At 44.6% G+C, this 21,699-nt stretch overlaps 3 protein-coding genes across 3 annotated transcripts in view; 2 read left to right on the forward strand and 1 right to left on the reverse strand.

Moving 5' to 3' along the window:
- Positions 1-21,699, reverse strand: part of LOC132981790 (cytochrome b-c1 complex subunit 8) — a 372,615-nt gene that overhangs the window by 141,246 nt on the left and 209,670 nt on the right. The gene's annotated exons all lie outside the window — the stretch shown is intronic.
- On the forward strand, positions 860-14,427 carry nsd1a (nuclear receptor binding SET domain protein 1a). Its single transcript, XM_061047841.1, has 23 exons — positions 860-1,261; positions 1,902-2,773; positions 3,219-3,360; positions 3,538-3,710; positions 3,797-5,588; positions 5,750-5,865; positions 6,055-6,274; positions 6,361-6,464; positions 6,546-6,605; positions 6,689-6,919; positions 7,005-7,097; positions 7,202-7,325; positions 7,411-7,611; positions 8,418-8,597; positions 9,301-9,457; positions 9,547-9,752; positions 10,002-10,114; positions 10,221-10,490; positions 10,583-10,699; positions 10,788-10,929; positions 11,039-11,145; positions 11,247-11,436; positions 13,066-14,427. Exons 2-23 carry the CDS (start codon positions 1,919-1,921, stop codon positions 13,893-13,895), a joined length of 6,423 nt encoding a protein of 2,140 aa, XP_060903824.1. The 5' UTR covers positions 860-1,261; positions 1,902-1,918; the 3' UTR covers positions 13,896-14,427.
- On the forward strand, positions 15,613-20,957 carry slu7 (SLU7 homolog, splicing factor). The gene is made up of 14 exons (XM_061047842.1): positions 15,613-15,772; positions 16,347-16,500; positions 16,593-16,673; positions 16,797-16,961; positions 17,102-17,167; positions 17,273-17,404; positions 17,577-17,674; positions 17,757-17,824; positions 19,326-19,465; positions 19,632-19,793; positions 19,902-20,003; positions 20,100-20,177; positions 20,283-20,402; positions 20,487-20,957. The coding sequence occupies exons 1-14, from the start codon at positions 15,621-15,623 to the stop codon at positions 20,664-20,666; spliced, it is 1,698 nt and encodes a 565-aa protein (XP_060903825.1). The 5' UTR covers positions 15,613-15,620; the 3' UTR covers positions 20,667-20,957.

A 21,699-nucleotide genomic window follows, 5' to 3' on the forward strand; every position in this document is an offset into this window, starting at 1 on the left:
AGTCGAAGGATTGGTGAAAAGTCCTTCACTTAGGGCCATGTTTTAATGTAAACGCTGCACATCTGGTCCATTAAGGTGTGTGCATACGTTCTGTGAAATCTATCTGGTGTTTCTTCCGGATCATTCACCATAAAGGTTAGAGATATTAAGAGATCGGTGCGAACAACCCTGACGTTATGTGGGCCATAAAAAAAAACCCGCACCGAGATTTAAGTTCCTGTCAGGTCGTCGTGTGTGAGCTGAATGCTCTTTGTTTCATCTTTAGGACTGGCCCACTCCAGCGAGCCTATTGTGCTCTCTTAAGTTTGCGCGTTTATATTATTTTTGCGCATAGACAATCCTTATACACTGTCACTGTCAGTCGACAACTGAAGTTTGAATCGCAAAATACTCCGCGTTTTATAGCACGTTAAGGCTCGAGCCACCTTCTTTATCTCCTTTTCCTGAGCTCCTAGCGGCCTGTTTCCTCACGTCAGAGGACTCTGTAGTAGAGAGGCAACATGGCGCACGTAGTTTGGTGTGGTACGGAGAGGCCGTGAGGCTGTGTGCGCACTGCTATCATTCTGTTGTCTCGATCTGTGAAACACGGGCCTGCACCAGTCAGCAGTCACACTCAGATACAATGGGAGAGGCGCAGAAATAGGGCAAATCTCTTACACAGGTCAATCATTCGTGTGTGAGTACTATATCATCTAGGTTTTTTTTTTTATTTTAAACCAGCGACTATCAGAAACTTCACCTGGATGCACATGCATGCGCGCGTGTCAATGCTTGTGTGCGTGAGTGGCTGTAAGTGTGCGCGCGTGCGTGCGAGTGCGAGCAGGGTGAGTGTCACGGCCCTCTGCAGACGGGGGGTTGGGTAGCAGTGCCGATTGGTTGCTGCTCACCAACACAGTCAGCCTGGGCTTGTTTTAACATAACCGGGGGCACTTCGACAGCAGGCAAAAAGCATGTAGTAAATAAGCTGCTGGATGATAGGGGACCGGTGGTGACACACTGATATTCGCCGCTGTATGATGTTGCAGCGCACCGGACATAGAATTGTTGTTTTGTATCTAAGGTGACAGTTTTTTTTTTTTCCAGGGGGCCGCCGCTGATGAGGCGATGAAGTGCAGAGAATGAGAGCTGTGCCTGGGCCTACTACTACTGCTGCTGCAGCCCGGATTGTGCAGATCCGCTCTCTCGAACCGAGAAAAGCCCTCGCTTTGTGCCACATTATCAAACATCCGCTGCTGGCTTCACGGTGACCGTCCTCCAAATGGTGAGTTTTTTCGCCTTTCTCCACGTGTTGTGAACTTAAAGGCGACCAGCCCTTTTTTTTTTAAATTTATTTTTCTGTGTGTGTTTATAGTAGCTTCCCCTGTATGGCTGTAGCTTGTTTGTGCGAGCCTCTCGGTGTGTGCCTGTGATGGCTCAGTGTCACCACCTCTAACACAAGACTCAGCGCTCCTCCATTGACTGTACGAGTCAGCGGTAGTCATGACCCACAAACACCGGACAAAGCGCTGCGATTTTCCGATTGTTTTGTGAATTAAATGTGTAAGAGGAGAGGGGCAGTGGTTGTGTTCTCGGTTTTTTGCTCGACCGGCCTCTAGTATGGAGGCCATGCAATGTCGGCTTATTTGTGTGTGCGTGAGTGTGAGTGAGTGTGTGTGTGTGTGTATGTGTGTGTGTGTGTATGTGTGCGCTCAGTCCATGGCTGTTATGCTCCTTTTTTAGGTTTCTGTCAGACTCTGTATTATAATGCAGCTCTATTTCCGTAATGTTTATGTGTGTCTGGTCTGTCTGCATGCTTTGTTGATGATTAGTACAGTAAACATGCCTTTTATAAAATCCACAAATAAGTGAAAGACTTGCCTAACCAACCACTTTTTTTTTTCTTTTTTTTTTCTTTTTGCCAGGATACAGCCGTGACAACATGAATCAGTCACACAGACCGCCTGTCAGGGTAGGCTCGGTGTTCGGTTCAGGCCAGCCAGAGCTGAGGCCCCACAATGGTCTCGTGAGCACTTCGTACGGAAACCAACGTGGCGTCGTGCGGCGAGGGTCGGACCAACAGTCAGCCGCGCAGCTGCCATCCTCCAGCGTCAAACCTCCAGCTGCACTGGGGTACAACCAGACCAGCCGGTCACACTGCTACAATCCCCTGAGGAGGCTGCACGACCTGAACACTGTGGTCAGCAGGCCTGACCTGGAGAAGGACCTCCATCCCAACAACCACTTCCACTGTGCAATCCCCATCAGTGACGATGAGTTCGAGGCACCCTCAGTCCAGTTGCCCCTCTCTCCAGGTGACGATGACGCGGCGTCCTTGGAGACGCTGCAGGATGTGAGAAGAAACGGCTTCTCCCCTAACAGCCCGGACAGCTTTGAGCGCTGTTCTCCCATCCCCAATGGCTGCCTGCATTTTGAGTCCACGCTGTTTGACAGCAGTGACATTAAGGAGGAGGAGGAGGAGGAGGAGGAGGGGGGGCACTGTAGTGGTGACGAGCTGGTGCCATTTCACCGCCCCACAAAGTTGAGTCAGGACTGGACTGTTTCTGACAGCAGGACCGCATGCAGCTCAGGGGGGGATAAAATAACGTACAAACCTACTGTGTTTAATCTGATGTCCAAAACTATATCCGAACTCAACCCTACACTAAGCCCCAGCGCACTGCCAGACATCACTATGAGAGATGGTTGGAGTTTGGGTGAGGAATCACTGAGTGAGGATGAACTTACCTCTCCTGTTGACCCTGGACTTATTTCACCAGCCAGGACCAACTCCAACGTGAGTCTTAAACATCAAAGATACTTACTTTGAACCTTTATACAACCAAGGCCAGGGTTTGTTTGTTTTCCAGGGAGAAAATAAGCCACTATGCACTTGTATTAAAGTGATATTAAACTTGAATTTAGTTACAACAGTCCCAGCTAGGAGCGGCTTGTTGTTGAACTCTTTCAAAGATGTTCTAATTTAATTGTATTGATCTCTCAGTCATGAGTTTTACCCAGAGAGGGGAGTGACACTATGACCACAAGAAAAACACCACAAAGTATTGGGATTACCCTGCAAAGTAAATAACGCACTTGAGGATTTTGTCTGTTGATCTGCTATTATAGTATATAGTTTCATTTCAATGATGACAAGATTTAACTTTGCTGCAAACAAAATGAAATGAAGTTCCAGGGTTTTCTGTATGAAATGTTAAAATATGTTTTAATGTCCTGTTTAGTCAAACAGCCCAAAGAAAAAGCCTCTTCCTGCAGTGAAATACTTGGAAGGGGACTTGGTGTGGGCTAAATTTAACAGACGGCCCTGGTGGCCCTGCCATGTCACATGTGATCAGGACAAGGGGACCCACACTAAGATGAAAGGTGAGTTTTCATAAATAAAGAGGAGAGACGCTAAAGGATTTGATGAGTAACCCTGGATTTTGTTTTCAGATTGTTTTTTGGAAACTCACCGGGCTAGCTGAGAGTTAAAAAACGGATCTAAGGAATTGTACAGTACGAGCAGGGTAACTAATAAGTCCACTTTTAATTGGTTTTCAGTTCCCAGTCCCCGTCCTTGTAGGATGTATTTTCTGGAGATGCTTGGTGAGGTTGCAGAGAGGGCCTGGGTCCCAGGCACTGCAATTCTTCCTTTTGAAGGAGGCCATCAGTTTGAAGAGCTTCCAGTTCTCAGACGAAGAGGGAAGCAGAAGGAGAAAAACTACAAATATTTGGTAATTTTGTCAAATCTCTTGTCAGGTATCACATATAACATTGTTGTGAATATTTAATAACATGTTTTTTTTTCTGCTCTCGGCAGATACCGAAAAGTTTACTGACGGCTTGGAAAGTCAGTGTAGCGGAAGCTGAGTATCTGCTCCAACATCGACAAAGGAATACTGAAAGCATTCTTTCATTATCTGTCAATGGAGAGGAGCGTGTGCCCAGCCCGGTGTGTGCTGAAAAGCCACAGGAGTCTCCCTCTGTCTCTATGGATCGGAATCAAACTCATTCACCCTTTAAAGGCCCCAATGGAAATGAGCCTTATCTCATCAAAAACTCTGCCGCAACTCAACCCAACAAGAGCAAATACTGTAAGAAGAAAAAGAAATGTTTGTCAGACATATTTGGACACATAGTCGGTGGTTCAAAGGAGGGATCTATTATTACAAACATTGTGGATCAGGTTCATACTACAAATCATGCACTGAAAGAAGAGCCTCAGGACTCACCTTATGCAGACCTGGATTCTGTCCCAATGCTGCACCGTCCTAAACGCACAGCGACGTCTCCAACGCCGGATGCGGACAGGTTAATCTGGAAAGAACAGGGTTCAACTAAAACAAAGTTTACTGAAAGAGCAACTCGTTCTGCCGACGCCGGTGATTCTTCTAGTGTTTTAAATAAAAAGACATCAAAAGAAACAAGCTCTGAGAAGAGGTTTGGCAGCTGTAATGAATTGTCGAGCAGTTCAAATGGAAAGCACTCTCTGGAACTTCCTGCCAGCAGTGGTCTGATGACTCGGGCTCTGAGAGCAGAGGAAGAGACGGATATTAAAGATGCACTGGCAACTAGCCAAAACTTAACAGATGCCCCCGCTGATGATTGTCCCGATAAAGCGCCTACTCGTACACCGATCGGAGCTGAAGCCTCTCCTCGCTGGGAATCACCCAGCAAAGCGTCATGCCCTCCAAGACGACGCGCGAGGAAGCCTGATAAGAAACACATTCACAACGGCTCATTGATGAAGTCGAAGAGTTTCGGCACTAGTTTACCCGCAGTGCAACCTGTTCAAATTAAGGTAGAGAAGCTCGATCGGCCACCCTCATCGTCCCCATCCTCATCTCTGTCTCCGATGGAGGCTTTCCAGGATCCGAAAGAGCTGACTTTTAAATCTCTTGTGAAAGAAGACAGCAGTGACTCTGAGTCGAATGCATTTCAACCTGATTCTAATTATAAGTTCAGTACCTTTCTCATGCTCCTGAAGGACATGCATGATACCAGAGAAATGGAAGGTAAGCCCCTCACTCTGCCACCATCACCAGTCCTGATCAAAGAGGAACCTCTGGTCATGCCTACATCTACAGCTGGAGACTCACTGAAGGCTTCCGGTGATGTTTTTACTCGAGGGATTAAAACAGAGAGGCAAAACAGAGCTTTAAAAGCCAAGAGTAGGACTAAAGCTATCATGTCAGCAGACACCTATCACTTTGAAGACTTCCCTGTTCACTTAAAGGCTAGAGGCTCAGACAAGCAGCATAGAAAACAAAAACTTCCTGCCAAACTTAAACTCGGCATACCAGGCCTGTCTATGGACCTGGCGGACTTGGCTTACGGCAGAGGGTTTGTGAGTGGCCACGCTGACTTAGCTGATCCTGGGTCAGCTGTTCCCACGGCCGGCTTCCCCAAGAAGAACTCGGGAGCCGCGGTGGCTCCAAAGAAACGCTGGCAGCAGGTGGATGAGACCGCGGAGGGTCCGGGTGAAATTACTTGCAGGGCATCGACTGACGTGAACGGGTCTTACCCTGTGCGAGCATCGCCAGAGTTCGATCCAGGGGTCGAGAAAAGGGAAGAGAATGACTCGCACAACTCAGACACGAGCAGCTCCGCTGGTAAGACACACGCTGAGTTACGTTTGTTCACTGAGAAACTGCGATGAGGCAGAATAGCTAAATCTGTATATTTGTGTGGTGAAGCCTTTTTTTCTTCTCATCTGGCTGTAATATCTTCTAAATATTTGTCATGTGTTTTTTTTCCCCCACCGAACACTCAGAGAATAAACGCCTCCGAAAACCAACAAAAAGGCTCCTCGAGTCAACGGAGGAGTATGAACAAATATTTGCCCAAAAAAAAAAATCAAAGAAGCACACCTCAGAATCTTCCAAATGGGTAAGATTTTCCTTTTTTTACTCTCGCTTGACTTCAATGTGTAATTGATATTTTCAAGTTTACGTCTGTATTAGTACACACGTGTACCACAATGAGCACGCCATTCTGAATATGTTTGTGTTCTTAAATCTCACGTTCCATGTATGTACTCACTACTCAATGGTGCTTCGTTTGCCTGTGTGTTCACAGCAGACATCAGTGATGGCCGCCCTCCACGATGTCAGCACCACAGCAGGAACGACTACCTCACCCTCGTCTTCTGCGGAGCCCGCCGAGGCGCTGTCAGAGCCGGAGCGGAGTCCGTCTCATGATACGCTCTCTCCTGTCGCGCCCTCAGTATCTCCAACCTCGACACGGCCCTCGCTTGACACAGAGGCAGCAGTAGAAACTGATCTACCTCCTGAAATGGGTGTGTCTTTGGACTGGATGTTATATCAAGACCAGTATGAACTATCACGGTGTGCAGGATGAATAATATATTTACTCTCTCTTCAGACAAGGCGTCAGTCACCCAAGAAAGAAAGCGGCCAAGGAAGCTGTCGCATAAGGTGCTGGAGTGCACAATAGAAGAAGTGTCTGTAGCTCTGACAAAGAAGAAGGTATGTTTGGAGTCTGAACTAATGAACTATTCCAGTCAGTGTTTTGGAACAGCAGAAATGTTATGTCCGTCTGTATTACAGGAGCCAAAGCGATGCAGTGGAGTTACTGCAGAGATAAAGGTGCAAGCCAAGAAAACTCAGGTACCACATGAGCACAATCAAAATCTAAGCCTGATCAATGTATAGTCAGCGATCCTGATGCTGTGAAATGTCACATTGGCTAGGTTGGATTTTCAAAGAAAGAGAAGCCTGCATCCGGCACGTCCTCTTCCCCTGCCAATGCTGCTTCCTCCCAGAACTCAGACGACGTCAAAGATCGCCTCAGGGCCCTCACTCCAAACATACCTCCCAGCCCCCAAGGATCAAAGACCCCCAAGCGGGAGGCAGAGATGGAGGCTTGTAGCATCGATGAGAAACAAAATGAACACACTGGAACACTAACACCCAAACCCGAGGTGTGCATGTTGCAGATCAGCTCACGTCAAGTGGAAATAATCTGTGGCCTTGTGTTCATGGAAAAAAAATATCTTTCTTTCACAGGTGCTGTCTATTGGTTTGAATGATACCTTCTCTTCCCATGTGGATGTGAAAGTGAAAATAGGTGCTTCGACCTTAAAGGAGAATGTCTGTCAGGTGAGATAATTCGCTTTTTTTTCTGCTTGTGAGCCATCCTTAAATGACCACGGGTACATTATCAGGATGTGTCTCATGGAGTGTTTGTGTGTCTGTCTGTGCAGGTGTGTGAGAGGACAGGAGACCTGGTGCTGTGCGAGGGTCACTGTTATGGAGCCTTTCACCTGCAGTGCATTGGCCTGTCAGCGGCTCCAAAGGGGAAATTCTTCTGTGGCGAATGCAAAGCGGGTAGGTGTCATGATGCTGGGCTGTGATCATTCCTGTCTGTGATCGTGAACATGTCCTCACTGCGAACGCTTTCTGCCGCGTTCAGGTGTCCACTTGTGTTTCGTGTGCAAGAAGTCTGGTAATGGGGTGAAGCGCTGCATCATACCGCTGTGCGGGAAGTTTTACCATGCTGACTGCATACTTGCGTACTCGGCGACACAACCGCACAACAAAGGCGTCCGCTGCCCCCTGCATGTGTGTCTGTCCTGCCACATCGCCAACCCGCTCAACATCTGCAGCTCCAAAGGTGAGCTCCACTGTGTTTGAGTATAAACCACATGATGGCATAGACATGTTGAAAAAGGGTGAAGCCATGATTTTGCAGTATCGTACATTATTCATTAAGCGACCAAGTAAATCATTGTGATATTTATTGTGGTGTTGACAATTATTCTTTTTCTCCTATGAATGAACTGAACAAAGGTTAAAACGGTAGCCCTCATTACATTTTGGTACCTTTCTTGCAACAAACCTTTGCACAACAAGGGTCTAATAACGCATTTCTGAGCCCCATTAGCATCATTCTTTAATGCTGTCTGTACTGCAAAATGGATTCATGTATTTAAAACAAAGTCTTATCCTACTACCACTACACACACACACACCTACACACAAACAGTGCCTTTCACTGACATGTGTTTTTACACACCCACTTGAAATATTTCAACATTACCCACACGCTTGTATTAGCTTTGAGCACATCTAAAGTGATTATTAATGGACTTCTTTTTTTTTTTTTGGATTATGTTTTATGTGCAGTAGACTCATTGAATAAATGGCCAGTGTCACCTAAAGAAGTGGCTGTACAATCTACTTGTAACAATTGAGGAGTAGGTTAAAAATTGGCACTCTTAAATTCTCAATTCTCAAAATCTTATTGAAAAATTAAATTTTGTTTCAATTCAAATTGTAGTAAAGACTGCATTAAGCATTCAGTTTACTGAAAACACTGTGTTATTGGTTCTTGTCACAAAACTTGGATCCATTTTTTTTAGATGTGAATAGGTTAAATATAGGTTGGGCTCACTCTCTTCGTCTGTGTTTTGATCATAGGTCGTTTGGCACGATGCGTTCGCTGCCCTGTGGCCTACCATGCCAATGATAACTGTATGGCAGCAGGCAGCTTGGTGCTTTCCAACAACAGCTTCCTCTGTCCAAACCACTTCACACCCCGCAAAGGCTGCAAGAATCACGAACATATCAACGTGAGCTGGTGCTTTGTCTGCTCTGAAGGTAAGTCGTCTTCGCTCAAATGGTTGTTTTTAACCTCCAGCCGTTTTACTACTGTGAAAAAACGAGTTACGTTCTTGAAGGAGTGAAACGATTTCTTATATTTATGCTCTGTTGTAATTGCTGTAAAAACTCATCATAAAAGTGGATGTTTTGAAAAATGTATGATGGCTTTTTTTTCTTCAGGGCAGCATAATGTGTTGTAAATTAAACTTCATGCCCCGTACTTTTCCAATCAAGTGCTGCCTTGTTTTTTCTTCTCCCCTTTTTTTTACACTACATCTGCACCAGGGTCTGCCTCAGGAGCTTTTAATGCAGGAATATGTTCAACATGTGGTAACATTCGTATTGATTTACTGGTTACATCTTACAAGATTCAAGATCCAAGATGAACTTTATCCGTGAGAAATGTGTCTTGGGCTCTTTACCCATGCTGCAGCCATAAAAAGACAATAGTCAACATCATTCACATTCAACTAATGTGCACCGTTTCTGCCTTTTTGTGTAATGTTATTAAACATGTGTTTTATTTTGTACAAAAAATGACAAATTTAAAAGGGACAGTTTGAGCTCTGGAAACATATAACGGATCATTTAGTCGTTTTAAACATTCGATGAACCAATTATTCAAATCTTGATATGATTAATGGACTAACATTGGATAAGAATGAGTGCATGTCATAAATGTTTTGTTGTGGTTCTTTAGGGGGGAGTCTGCTGTGCTGTGAAGCCTGTCCTGCTGCTTTCCATCAGGAGTGTTTGAACATCGAGATGCCCCAGGGCAGCTGGTTCTGCAATGACTGCAAGGCTGGGAAGAGGCCTCGTATAAAGGATATACTGTGGGTCAAATGGGGACGTTACAGGTAAGGCCGCGGCATCGCCGTCCAGTTACACGCGGCAACATCAGAACTCCCTGCGTTTGTATTTCTGACGTCTGATGTGACTCGTTCAGGTGGTGGCCTGCAGAGGTCTGTATGGCTAAAGACGTGCCGAATAACATCTTGAGGATGAAACATGAGGTGGGAGAGTTCCCGGTGCAATTCTTTGGCTCCAAAGATTTCGTGTGGACGTACCAGGCCAGAGTCTTCCCCTACATGGAGGGCGACACTCACAACATAGAGAAGATGGGAAAGGGTGCAGACGCAGTGTACAAAAAGGGTGTGTACGCTTCTGTTTCTTTTAGTGATTTTTTAAATTTTCTATTTTAATATTCCTTCTTTTTTCCCCTTTGTCATCATGCTTTTGATGTTGTGTGAAGCACTTTGAATTGCCTTGTTGTTGAAATGTGCTATATAAATAAACTTGCCTTGCCTTGATTTAGATTCATATCTTATTTTCAGATTAAGGTCACTGTGGTTAAAGCTATTATTTGAATTGTTTGAATGATGACATTTTTTTTCTTCACAGCCCTGACTGAAGCAGCTGAGCGCTTCAAAGAGCTTCAGGCAGAAAAAGAGATGAAGCAGCTTCAGGAGGACAGAAAGAACGACAAGAAACCTCCTCCATACAGGCACATCAAGGTACTGTGTAGCTTTTGTAGCCTCACTAAAGCGCAGTCCACTGAGATGTATGGTGAAAAAAAAAACAAAAAAAAAAAACGTGCGCGCCCTCGTCTCTGTCTCTCAGGTTAACCGGCCGATAGGGAAGGTGCAGATCATAACTGCTGACCTATCAGAGATCCCACGCTGCAACTGTAAGGCGTCTGACGAGAACCCGTGCGGCATCGACTCCGAGTGCATCAATCGCATGCTGATGTACGAGTGCCACCCCCAGGTGTGTGCGGCGGGGGAGCGCTGTCAGAACCAGGCCTTCACAAAGCGACAGTACACAAATGTGGAGATTTACAGGACGCTGTCGTGCGGCTGGGGCTTACGGGGCATGGCGGACATAAAGAAGGTATTTAGGAAGAAACAAGGTGGCGACATTTGTGACGACTACAGTATGATACTCGCATTGATGTGTTATTCGTCTCTCTTGTTGCTATTTAGGGAGCCTTCGTGAGTGAATATGTTGGAGAGGTGATCGATGAAGAAGAGTGTCGAGCCCGCATCAGACACGCCCAGGAGAACGACATCTGTAACTTCTACATGCTCACATTGGACAAGGTGTGCACGACGCAGCCGGGGCAACACACTGGATTCACGGTGAAGGTGGCATGCTTGGTGCAAACTGGTTTGTGTTTTGTCGTTGAAGGACCGGATCATTGACGCCGGGCCCAAAGGGAACCAGGCTCGCTTCATGAACCACAGCTGCCAGCCAAACTGTGAGACTCAGAAGTGGACTGTGAACGGGGACACCAGGGTGGGGTTGTTTGCTCTGCGAGACATCCCAAAAGGTTAAGCTTAATCACCTGCTCCTTATTTTGGTGTTTGATCAATCTTAGCGCAGGATAAATGTCATTTTGCATACATGTACGTAAAACGATCTAATCTCAATCACTTCAGATGAGGAGCTGAAGTTCAACTATAACCTGGAGTGTCTTGGAAACGGAAAGACTGCCTGTAAATGTGGAGCGCCGAACTGCAGCGGTTTCCTGGGGGTCCGTCCTAAAGTAAGCGCTGACACTCAAATAATTGAAACACTGAAGAACTACACGTCCACCCTTTTTTTTAGATAAACTTCTGATGGTCCTTGTGTCTTCCCCTTCTCTAGAACCAGCCATCGGCAGAGAAACCGAAGGAAGGGAGGAGGATGAAGAAGAAGACTAAGCAAGTAGTGACAAAGGAGAGGGAGGACGAGTGCTTCAGCTGCGGGGACGGAGGTCAGATAGTGTCCTGTAAGAAGCTGGGGTGTCCCAAGGTCTATCACGCTGACTGTCTCAACCTGGCCAAGAGACCCGCAGGCAAGTAGAGGCGGTGGGCTGTCAGTGTAAATATAAAGATGACTCTGCAGCAGGATTTTACTGCTGAAGGGTGATTTTTTTTTTTTTTTTTTTTTTTGTCTTGAATTCTTGAAGAGCTGCATAGAAGTTCTTATCAAGTTTACAGAGTTTTTGGGATATTCATGGTGGAGGCGTCAGTGGGGCGTAAATGTAGGGGTCACTGTTTTGTATCGGGAAAGAACAGAGATCACCGTTCCTTTTTAAACACCAAAAGATAGCACCCTTGTGGTATAAAGGCCGAGGCTGATGGTGGTTCTCAATTAAAACTCTCTTTGAACCAGGGGCGATGGTGGCGCAGTGGTTAGTGCGCGCGCCCCATGTATGGAGGCTGTCGTCTCAAGCGGGCGGCCCGGGTTCACCTCCCACCTGTGGCCTCTCTCCCGCATGTCATTCCCCACTCTCTCTCTCTCCCTGATTTCTGACTCTATCCACTGTCCTATCTCTCCATTTTAAAAAGGCACAAAAAGCCCCAAAATAAATCTTTAAAAAAAAAAAAAAACTCTCTTTGAACCAAAAGTTAGTGTTTCCAGAAACCAATTTTAGATTAGACAAGCTCTTCTCAGATTGCGTTACGCAACAGTGTCTTAATGAAGCTTCGCTGTTATGAAGTCTTTGTACTTTTATATTGATTCTGAAACAGCGTGATATTGGTATCCCAAACTGTTATTTCACGCTGCATTGCGGAATGACAACGTATAAACAAACAGCAGGGGCTCCACATGCACATACACACACACACACACACAATGCTGTTCTGTCCAGCCTTACCCGCTGCTTCACAGTGATCCCGCCTCGCCTCTGTACAACGCCTCCGTTACTGCCTCTGATGCCAGCATAGAGGTGGGCTCGCCCAACGGGGCCGTAGATATCGCGTCTTGAACTGGCAAAATGAAAAGAGCTCAACTTTAGTCTGGGCTTTTTTTTAGTTGCATAAATGTAGTTGTCTTAGTTTGTAAACGAATAATGATCAATGAAATCATGTACCAAAGTAAAACTGAATATGTTTGTAACTTTTTTATCTTGGCAAATCTGAATTTAAACACAATTGGATTTCCGTTTGGGCTGAAATTGAATTCAGTACGTAAACATTTTTTGTGACTTTTTGGGCTCAATCTCAGACCAGATTGGCTCCAAAATCATCCTTCTTGGGGCAGATAGCAATTTTAGGGTCTATATATGAGCCAACTTGTGTTTGGATAAGGGATGAAGTTATCCAGGCCAAGGCTTCATTTTACATTTACTGATCTATGTTTAAAGCCTGACAAGAAACTTGATTGGCAAGAATGGCGTTTAATGACAGACAACCGCTGGCTTGATGCCATCTGCAGAGAGCAGGAGATTATCTGGGGCTAAATATTCATATATTTATCTCTCAAAACCTGCATTTTATAGAATTAGAGGTTTGTAATCTCTGCTTATTATGTCAATATCTTAAGGAGATCTTAAGAAGACAGATAATTCATTAAGATAACTGTTTTTTTTAGCTTTTATTAAATTCTATGTTTCTGGAAAACCTCACTATTGTCACCATAAACTTTTAAAAAGCCAGCATACTTCTTGATAATTTACCAATGGTTTTGATCTATACAGGGCGATGGGAGTGTCCATGGCACCAGTGTGACATCTGTGGAAAAGAGGCGGCGTCGTTTTGTGAGATGTGTCCCAGCTCGTACTGTAAAGAGCATCGTGAAGGAATGCTCTTCATCTCCAAACTGGACGGCAAACTGTCCTGCAGCGAGCACGACCCCTGTGGGCCCGACCCCCTGGAGCCGGGGGAGATCCGGGAATATGCGCCCAACATGGCCTCCACTCATCCCGGGTCGGAGGATGCGCCCGTCTCCCTCTCGCTGGTCCCGGACTCGAGAAGAGACCGTTCAGCCCCCGCCACCTCTCCTGCTGGTCATGCTGCAGCGGCTGGGCCAGGCCCTACTCCTCCTCCTCCTCCTCTTCCTCCTCCTCCTCCTCGTCTCTACATCAACACAAAGACCGCGACCTCCAGCTTCATCCCCTCCAACAGGTCCTATCTCGCAGACGGGACCGAGGGTAAAGGGTTCTGCATTTCCGCCTCATCCGAGAACGAGAGAGAGGATGGCGAGGTGGAGGAAGGCGAGGTGTGCGGGTTAGAAGTGGAAGACGGCGACGACGACGAAGAGGATGATGACGACGACGATGACGATGAAGAAGAAGAAGAAGAAGAAGAAGAAGAAGCAGAGGAGGACGAGGATGAGATGGAGGAGATGGAGATTGTGGAAGACGAGGACGGGGACGAGCAGCTGTATGGAGGGGAGCTGGAGGAACAGGACGAGGAGGATGAGGAGGGAGGGGACGTGTACGACTCTTGCGGTGACTATGCGGATGAAGGGGAGGTGGATGGGGAGGACGAGGAGGAGTGGGGGAGGGTGGAGGACGATGAAAAGTGACTCAGTCCACTCCTGCATAACTACTCAGAAAAGCTCTCAAAAGACACTCAACCAGTAAAAGACTATTAAAGAGTTTGACCTTCTGGTACCTACTTGAATGCATCACTGCCTTCACTCTGGTACCGCGTTGCCTTCTCGTCCCCACACTGCTGGACTCTCAGCGGGGAGGTGTACTGGTGCTAAGGCTCGAGGACTGACTCAGTCTGTCTCTTTATACTTCTGTTTATATGTTTATTCATGTCTGGTGCTGTTATGTTCCTTTTGTTTGTTCTCTCGACATTGTTTACATTTTTGGTCTTTTTTAATGTTTGGAATATAAGAAAAAAGTGAGAAGTTCCTCCTGACCAAACTGTCATCATAACGCCATCTTACATTATGGTTACTGTCTCGACATTTCTAATAACATGAGTGATCAAAGTAGTGTTCTCACTGGTTTTTGTTACATTAAAGCACAACATTATCTGCTTGGTGCTTCTGAGGAATGCAAAAATAAAAACCCCCACTGGAGTCATCTCGACTTACTCACTAAAAACAGCTGGTTCTTTTGTATTCATTCAGCATTTTTTTTCTCCTCCTAACGGGAAGCACAAAGGCGTGGAAAAAATCAAGAACAACATAATTCTCCACGATCTCTGATATAACTCAAGCACTGCTGTCTTACCAACTGGGTTAAAAAATAAAAACACACTGTACACATTTTATCTGGTAGTCTGGCAGCGTACAGTAACATCTGACATAGTATATTGGCTAGACTATACTGTATATGTTTCTGACACAACTTGTACGTTACATGTTTGATAAATATACAAGCAGTAAAAAAAAACAACGTTTTGTGCTGTTTCATAATTTTTGTACTCATAATTTTGTCTACAAATTGTGTCAGAAGGTTTGGATTTCTTTCCCATTCTTATGAACATGATAACTGCGACTTTGAGTGAGGGTGGCGTAGTGTTTTTTTTTGCTGCTTACAGACAAGTGGACATAAACTTTCATACATCATATCATACAATCATACATATTGAAACAGATTTAACAGACAGGGGAGGATGTTCATGAAGTAATCGATGCTTTGTCCAACACTTGATTTATTACAAAGTGTTTGACACACTGAAAGCTTTTTGTCGTCTGGGGCTAGCTCTGCTTTCCACTAAAAGTTATCCTTAAAGGGAATATTTGCCCCTATAAGTCCTCTTTATGAATGTTGTGTCTTTTTTTTTTTTTTTTTTAATTCTGAACTGAACAAAAAAAAGTGTTGATAACATTGCAACATTAATAATTTACACAACCGGGTCAATTGGTTAAAAAAAAAAAAGTCGTAAATCCTACTGTGTCCGCAAGACGTCGCTCTGCCGTAAGTCACGTTTCGCCCGCAGAAGAAGAAAGGATATGACGTAACTGTGGTTGATGTAAAATGGCGACCGTCGTGTAGTAGTCGAAAAACACAACGCAGGAATACGAACCAACTTTAAAAGGAAAGCAGCGGGGTTTTCCCACGAAAGAAATAACAACCGCAGGGTAATTCGTGGGATCTTAACAAGGTAACCAATTTATTGATGAAAGATATTGTGTAAATAAAACGACTTGTTCCACGTCAGTCAGTTGTTAAACACAGTGAAGTCTCGTGCTCACTTCTGGATCATCAGAGACATGTTTTTAAAAAAAGAATCTGTGCTGTGTAGGCTGGATTGGTAGTTTGATAGTGTGATTCTCGTGGCAGGTTCAGTCATGGCGGCCGAGGAGACCACTGTGAGCTCGGAGGGGATTGTGGGTCTGGATGAGCCCAAGAAGATGACCCGGGAGGACTGGAGGAAGAAGAAGGAGCTGGAGGAGCAGAGGAAGCTGGGAAACGCTCCGGCTGAGGTGGACGAGGAGGGAAAGTGAGTTTTATGTCTGCAGCAAGAAATGCGGAACGTAGGCTCCCAACTTGTTGATTGTGAATGATAAACCCTGACAGTCTTATTCACTCATTGGAAGGGACAGTAATGATATCTCATTCTTGTGTACTCAGAAGTATAGACCAGTCAGTCATCAGTTGTGTAATGGACAAAGCACAGTTCATCCTTACTTGTAGTCAGTTCTGCATTCAAAGTAAAAACAGTGAATTCATGTTTCACTAATGAAGTGCTTTCTTTTTAGTTTTCACTGAAGTGTCATTGGCTTTCTCACCTCGTCTAAACTTAATTTGTGACTGTTTCCTTTGGAGACTCGATGCTCAAAGAAAACAGTAACACAATTAAAAACGAGCATTTCACAAATTGTAGTAACTTTAAATACAGCAACGAACGTGAACAGTAGTGTTCTTGCAGTTGAGGTGGCACACGCGAGATTCATTCTTGCAAAGTTGTGCAACCTGATCCTGCGCGCCCTTTTTTTTGTTTGTCTTATTTACAGTAAAACGTGTCGTGTGACATCACTGTTGACCCCCCGCGTGTTGTCCTCTTTCTTTTCCAGGGACATTAACCCTCATATCCCGCAGTACATCTCATCAGTGCCGTGGTACATCGACCCTTCCAAAAGGCCTACGTTAAAGCATCAGAGACCACAGAGTGAAATTCAGCAACAGTATTCATCCATCGGAGAGTGGTACAAGAGAGGAGTGCAAGAGGTAAGGGGGGGGATCGATGAGTCATTTTCGTCTTGCTGATGAAAGGAAAATCAAAGTCAATCGCTTTTTTGTTTTTTTCCCCATCTAAACAGAATAATGTCACCACTAAATTTCGCAAGGGAGCTTGTGAAAACTGCGGCGCGATGACGCACAAAAAGAAAGACTGCTTGGAGGTAAAATTGATGAACAAACTTTGACTGTCAACTTTTTCAAGAGCTTTATTTCCCTTCCCATCGTGCAGTGTTAAAGAATCAGATCTATATTCCGTGACCTTTCCCCCTTTTTCGTGTCATCAGCGTCCGAGAAAAGTTGGGGCGAAGTTCACGGGCACAAGCATAGCTCCGGATGAACATTCTCAGTTACAGCTTGACCTGGACTACGATGGGAAGCGGGACCGCTGGAACGGGTATGACCCTGAGGAGCACCAGCGCATCGTGGAAGAGTACGCCAAAGTAGATCTGGTAAGCAGTCTGTATGTTAACACGAGTCACTGCGGAGCATTTACTTTTTGGGAGCTTTAGGGAAGTAAAAACAAAAAAAAAACATATATCCGCAGTCTCCAAAAGAAAATCTCTCATGTGACTTTGTTTCTCCCTCTCAGGCTAAAAGGACTCTGAAGGCACAGAAGCTTCAGGACGAGTTGGCCTCTGGAAAACTGGACCCGACTGTGAGTATAATATTACGCTTGAATTGTGTTGGTGTCTAATTCAAGAAATAACAAGTCCCTTATCTAGAGGGCTAACATTTCCTCCTCTGAATCCTGTCTCTGCAGGAGCGGGAACACAACAGTGAAGACGAGGACGAAGACAAATATGCAGACGACATCGACATGCCTGGTCAGAACTTCGACTCCAAGAGACGAATCACAGTCAGGAATCTGCGTATCAGAGAAGACACCGCTAAAGTAAGCGACACGTCCGCAAACATAGCTGCTGAACTACTCCTTTTTTATTGTTTGTTTTCTTTCCCCTAAATGTGATAATACTTGTGACGAGCCCTCTTGCTGTCTCTGTGTTCCACTGTCAGAGTGGATTATTCAGGTTTAATAAAGATGTGACTTACTCTGTCTCTCACAGTACTTGAGGAATTTAGATCCAAACTCGGCATACTACGATCCAAAGACTCGAGCTATGAGAGAGAACCCGTACTCCAACACTGGCATGAACCCCGATGAGTACGTTTCTCTTACTGGATTCATCATCATCTGCTTTATCGTCTTCCGTTGAAATAACTTTTGTGTCTGTTTTGTGTAACAGGGTTGGATATGCTGGAGACAACTTTGCCCGCTATTCTGGGGCCACAATCAACATGGCTCAAACCCAGTGTAAGTTATCAAAGAGAACTCCTCAGCTGATGTATAGATTAGAGTGTTTTAGAATGAAAGCTTTTCATTCCTGTGTGTCTAAGGATTAGCAGTGTCATGCTCCATGGAAACAAAACTAAAAACATTAATCAATAATCAATGAGACACTCTCATTTACACGGAGTGAAAACCTCAATATTGTGATTTAAAGATAAGCATTTATTTTCAGATTCCCATCAAAATGTGCCACTGAATATAAAGAGGTCATCATGTTTTCATCTTATAAGAAAGTGTAGATTTTTATGTAAATGTCTAAATTATTTTAGTAATAAAATGTCTAATCACATTTCAGTTTTTGTAAGTTTACACTCATGTTACTAATTGATTGGCCTCTGATATCGTCTCATGTTGATCACGGGACACTGAGGTTCATCAAATCCAAATAACGTGCTGGCAGACTTTGTCATATCAGCAAATATTGTGTTATTGTACAAAGAGTCAGGATAATAAGCTCCAATATATCGAGTCTATCCACTGCAGCCACGAGGACGCTTGGTCTTTGCTATGATTATTTATGCTTACAGTAGCTAGCATCAAACTCTCAGTGCCTCATTTAAAACTTGTTCTCTGTAGTGATCAGAAAACAAACAGCAGGAAGACAGATATCTGGTATTTGTCAGTGGTTGGAGTTGTTATCTATTTAGTCACACAGGCGGCAGAACTGATTTGGAAGTTCTTGTAAGAGCAAAGAAGGAAATGTGCAGCAAATAAGATACAAACAGTAAATCTATCCCGCTTACAGAATCAGGATGTATAAGATGCACCTTTAACACCTATGTTTTCACCTAAAAAGTTTGCCGCGTCCTATTTACCGGGGCAACCAATATACCAGTATAAAATGCACACACATTGTCATGACCGTAAGTGCAGCAGAAGCCACCATCAGCCACTGCACACGACCTGACCGCGTTGAAAATGTGCTGCGATGCAGACGAGACCGGCAACTTTGAAACATCTTTTCTTCCTCATCGGGTCAAAATAAGTAATTAAAAAAAGGTGGTATTAAACCTTGTGGAGTGCTCTTTTGATTGAAAGACTGCTCAGTTGAAGTCAACGAGTGACCAGCAGAGGAGGGCAGCGCGACCTGTAGGCTGAGAGCTCAACAAGCGTACTGTACTTACTGGTAATGTAAACTCTACTTAGCGGAAAAACGGACGGTGCATATTGTGGAGGGAAATAATCACAGATTGAACCTTTTTTCTCTCTGGGAGACGGCTGTTATATACCGGTGCGACTTACGCTCCAGACTTTTCAGTATGTAATATGTTGGTTGGTAATACCTGTGTTGTAAGATTATTGAACCACCAGTTTCTTGCAAATACTCAACCCTAAGCAAAATATTATCTACTGTTCTTATATAACATGGATGATATGAGACGAGACAACAAAGGCAGGAAACTGTTTTAAAACAAGTAATTGACTTTTTTTTTTGGTGAATAATTCTTAATGCTTTATGTGACAGTGTTTGCCTGGGAGGCCTATGAGAGAGGCTCTGAGGTGCATCTGCAGGCCGATCCCACCAAGCTGGAGCTGCTCCACAAATCCTTCAAAGTGAAGAAAGAGGACTTCAAAGAGAAACAGAGGGACGGCATCCTGGAGAGGGTATGCGGCTGGCAACTCTATTTATTTATTTTTTTTAGCATCTGGGTTGCAAATATCCTGTCAGAGTGTGCAAAATGAGGGCCACAATCTGCCAGACTTTATAACCGCAGTTTGAGTACAATGCATTTCTCCTGATGGTGCTTGTGTTTTTGTGTGTGACATCCAGTACGGCGGTGAAGAGCACTTGGATGCACCACCTCGGGAGCTGCTCCTGGCCCAGACGGAGGACTATGTGGAGTACTCTCGTCATGGTGCCGTGCTGAAGGGACTCGAGAAGGCCGTGGCGCGCTCCAAGTATGAGGAGGATGTACTCATCAACAACCATACAGTAAGGACTAGCAGAACACCTTGGTGCACAACTTTACTTTTAAAAAAAACAACACAATTCTGTCACTATTCCTTTGTCTGTGTATTAAATGAAATGTTCTGTCCACAGTGTATTTGGGGCTCCTACTGGAAGGATGGCTTCTGGGGATTCAAGTGTTGTCACTCCATGGTCAAGCAGAGTTACTGCACAGGAGAGATTGGCGTTGGAATTGTAAGTAAATGTTCTTAAAGTTTCAGAAGCTCGATTTGATACAGAAAGTGCTATCGGTTTTCTAACTTCCACCCTGTTTGTCTTTGTTACCTAAAGAACAACCAGGACTGTGTTCCCTTTGAAGAGGGGCTGATCGAGCAAGAGGAGGAAGAAGAGCCAAAGTCGCTGCTGGAGGTAAGGCAAACCTAGAGGGTTCGAGACTCAGTGGATCATCTGTTGTGTTCTCGATTTTTAGTGAGAACTTTAGATCAAACGTGGCTCGGTGTTTTTAATCCTCAGATGCATCGAGATAAGATGAAGGAGAAGAAGAAGAAAAAGAAGAGCAAAAAGAATAAGAAGCACAACTCTGACAGCAGCGACTCAGAGGATGAGGAGAAGAAGAAGGAAAAGCTAAAGAAGGTAAAGTGAACTTTAGTGTCTGATCATCTTCATCTCCTGGTTGACGTCCCTGTGACTGACCTCCATTATGTTTCCTCCTCCCAGGCACTAGAAGCTGAGGACAAGTGGGTGAAGCACGTAGACGCCATAATGCAGCTGGATGAGAGGAAGAGGCCGTACAGCAGCCTGCAGGAAGTGAAGGCGCCCACTGAGGAGGAGATGGAGGCGTTCAGAATGAAGCGCTGCCGGGCAGATGATCCCATGGCCTCATTCCTGGGACAGTGACCTCTTGTTAATGTCTGCTGACTTCCCTGAACTCTCCCAAAGGACTCTACCAGAGCAGCTGCTCGGTGAAAAGCAGTCACATTAAACTCAACGGTCATCATGTGAATGAACAGCCGGAGCTTTCTGTTTTGTTACAGATGTGACAGAAACTTTGTACAGTGTTTTAATGATCTCATTTTGCAACATATTTTGTTAGCGATGCTCAAAGATGGATGATAATAGTTATTTGTCAAACATAAATGCTTTTGCTGATATGAATGCATCATTTTTTAATAAACTTAAATCTGAATATTTTGTACTGTGTTGAAGGTTATTTTATTTTCTGCACGTATTGGGCACATAGATTAACATAAGTATAAACGTGCTGTTGTTGTATTTTTCTGCTCTTCTGTTTGCCAAATGTTGAATCTGGATGTAGGCGGGTATAAGCAAAGGAAGGGAGGTAATGTACAGTATAGCCCTGAAAAAATGTTTTCAGTCCCCAAGTTTTCTCTCGCCAGTATTTGTAAGGAAGAGATCCTCTCAGCCTCAGTAGATCCTTTTCTGCATGCAGAAGCGGCAGATGCATTTATCCTGCGGTGAAGTTACTATCACCATGTTTGCAGATCACAGTTTGTTTTTTATCAAACAACAAAGTGTTTCTTTTAGGTGATCTACACGACAGCTTGCATAGGCCCAAAGTAACTTCCATTTGTCTGCGATTATCCTTTTTTTTATTTGAGACAGTAGTCTCACATAAACCTGCTGCACAACCGCTGCTTATGTAAAATGTGCACATGGTTGTAGTTAAAGGTGAACACAGTAGATTTCTAAACACAGGGCACTGCCTCTCCCAACAGCTTGAACGTTTTTATTGGTCTCAGCTCTGCTCTGCAGCACAGAGATAAACACATCCTGTAAATTTCATAGACAGCACACGTTATACACTCCTGCAGACTACCTGTTTTTGCTCTTGTAACTTAACTTAAGAGAAAGCCATAATTTGAAGTGGACAGAGAAGTATCTCAAACATGATTGTATAACAAAGCTAGGT

The sequence above is a fragment of the Labrus mixtus genome, chromosome 10, assembly GCF_963584025.1.
Source record: "Labrus mixtus chromosome 10, fLabMix1.1, whole genome shotgun sequence".
NCBI classification, from domain to species: domain Eukaryota; kingdom Metazoa; phylum Chordata; class Actinopteri; order Labriformes; family Labridae; genus Labrus; species Labrus mixtus.

What these genes read in the sequence shown, in the direction of transcription:
- nsd1a (XM_061047841.1), top strand. Translation starts at nt 1,919, where the DNA reads ATGAATCAGTCACACAGACCGCCTGTCAGGGTAGGCTCGGTGTTCGGT. An exon ending in GCATGGCGGACATAAAGAAG is followed by an intron (nt 10,491 to 10,582) that starts GTATTTAGGAAG and finishes GTTGCTATTTAG; the next exon opens with GGAGCCTTCGTGAGTGAATA. An exon ending in TCTGCGAGACATCCCAAAAG is followed by an intron (nt 10,930 to 11,038) that starts GTTAAGCTTAAT and finishes CAATCACTTCAG; the next exon opens with ATGAGGAGCTGAAGTTCAAC.
- slu7 (XM_061047842.1), top strand. Translation starts at nt 15,621, where the DNA reads ATGGCGGCCGAGGAGACCACTGTGAGCTCGGAGGGGATTGTGGGTCTG. An exon ending in AAAAGAAAGACTGCTTGGAG is followed by an intron (nt 16,674 to 16,796) that starts GTAAAATTGATG and finishes TCGTGTCATCAG; the next exon opens with CGTCCGAGAAAAGTTGGGGC. An exon ending in ACTGGCATGAACCCCGATGA is followed by an intron (nt 17,675 to 17,756) that starts GTACGTTTCTCT and finishes TTTGTGTAACAG; the next exon opens with GGTTGGATATGCTGGAGACA.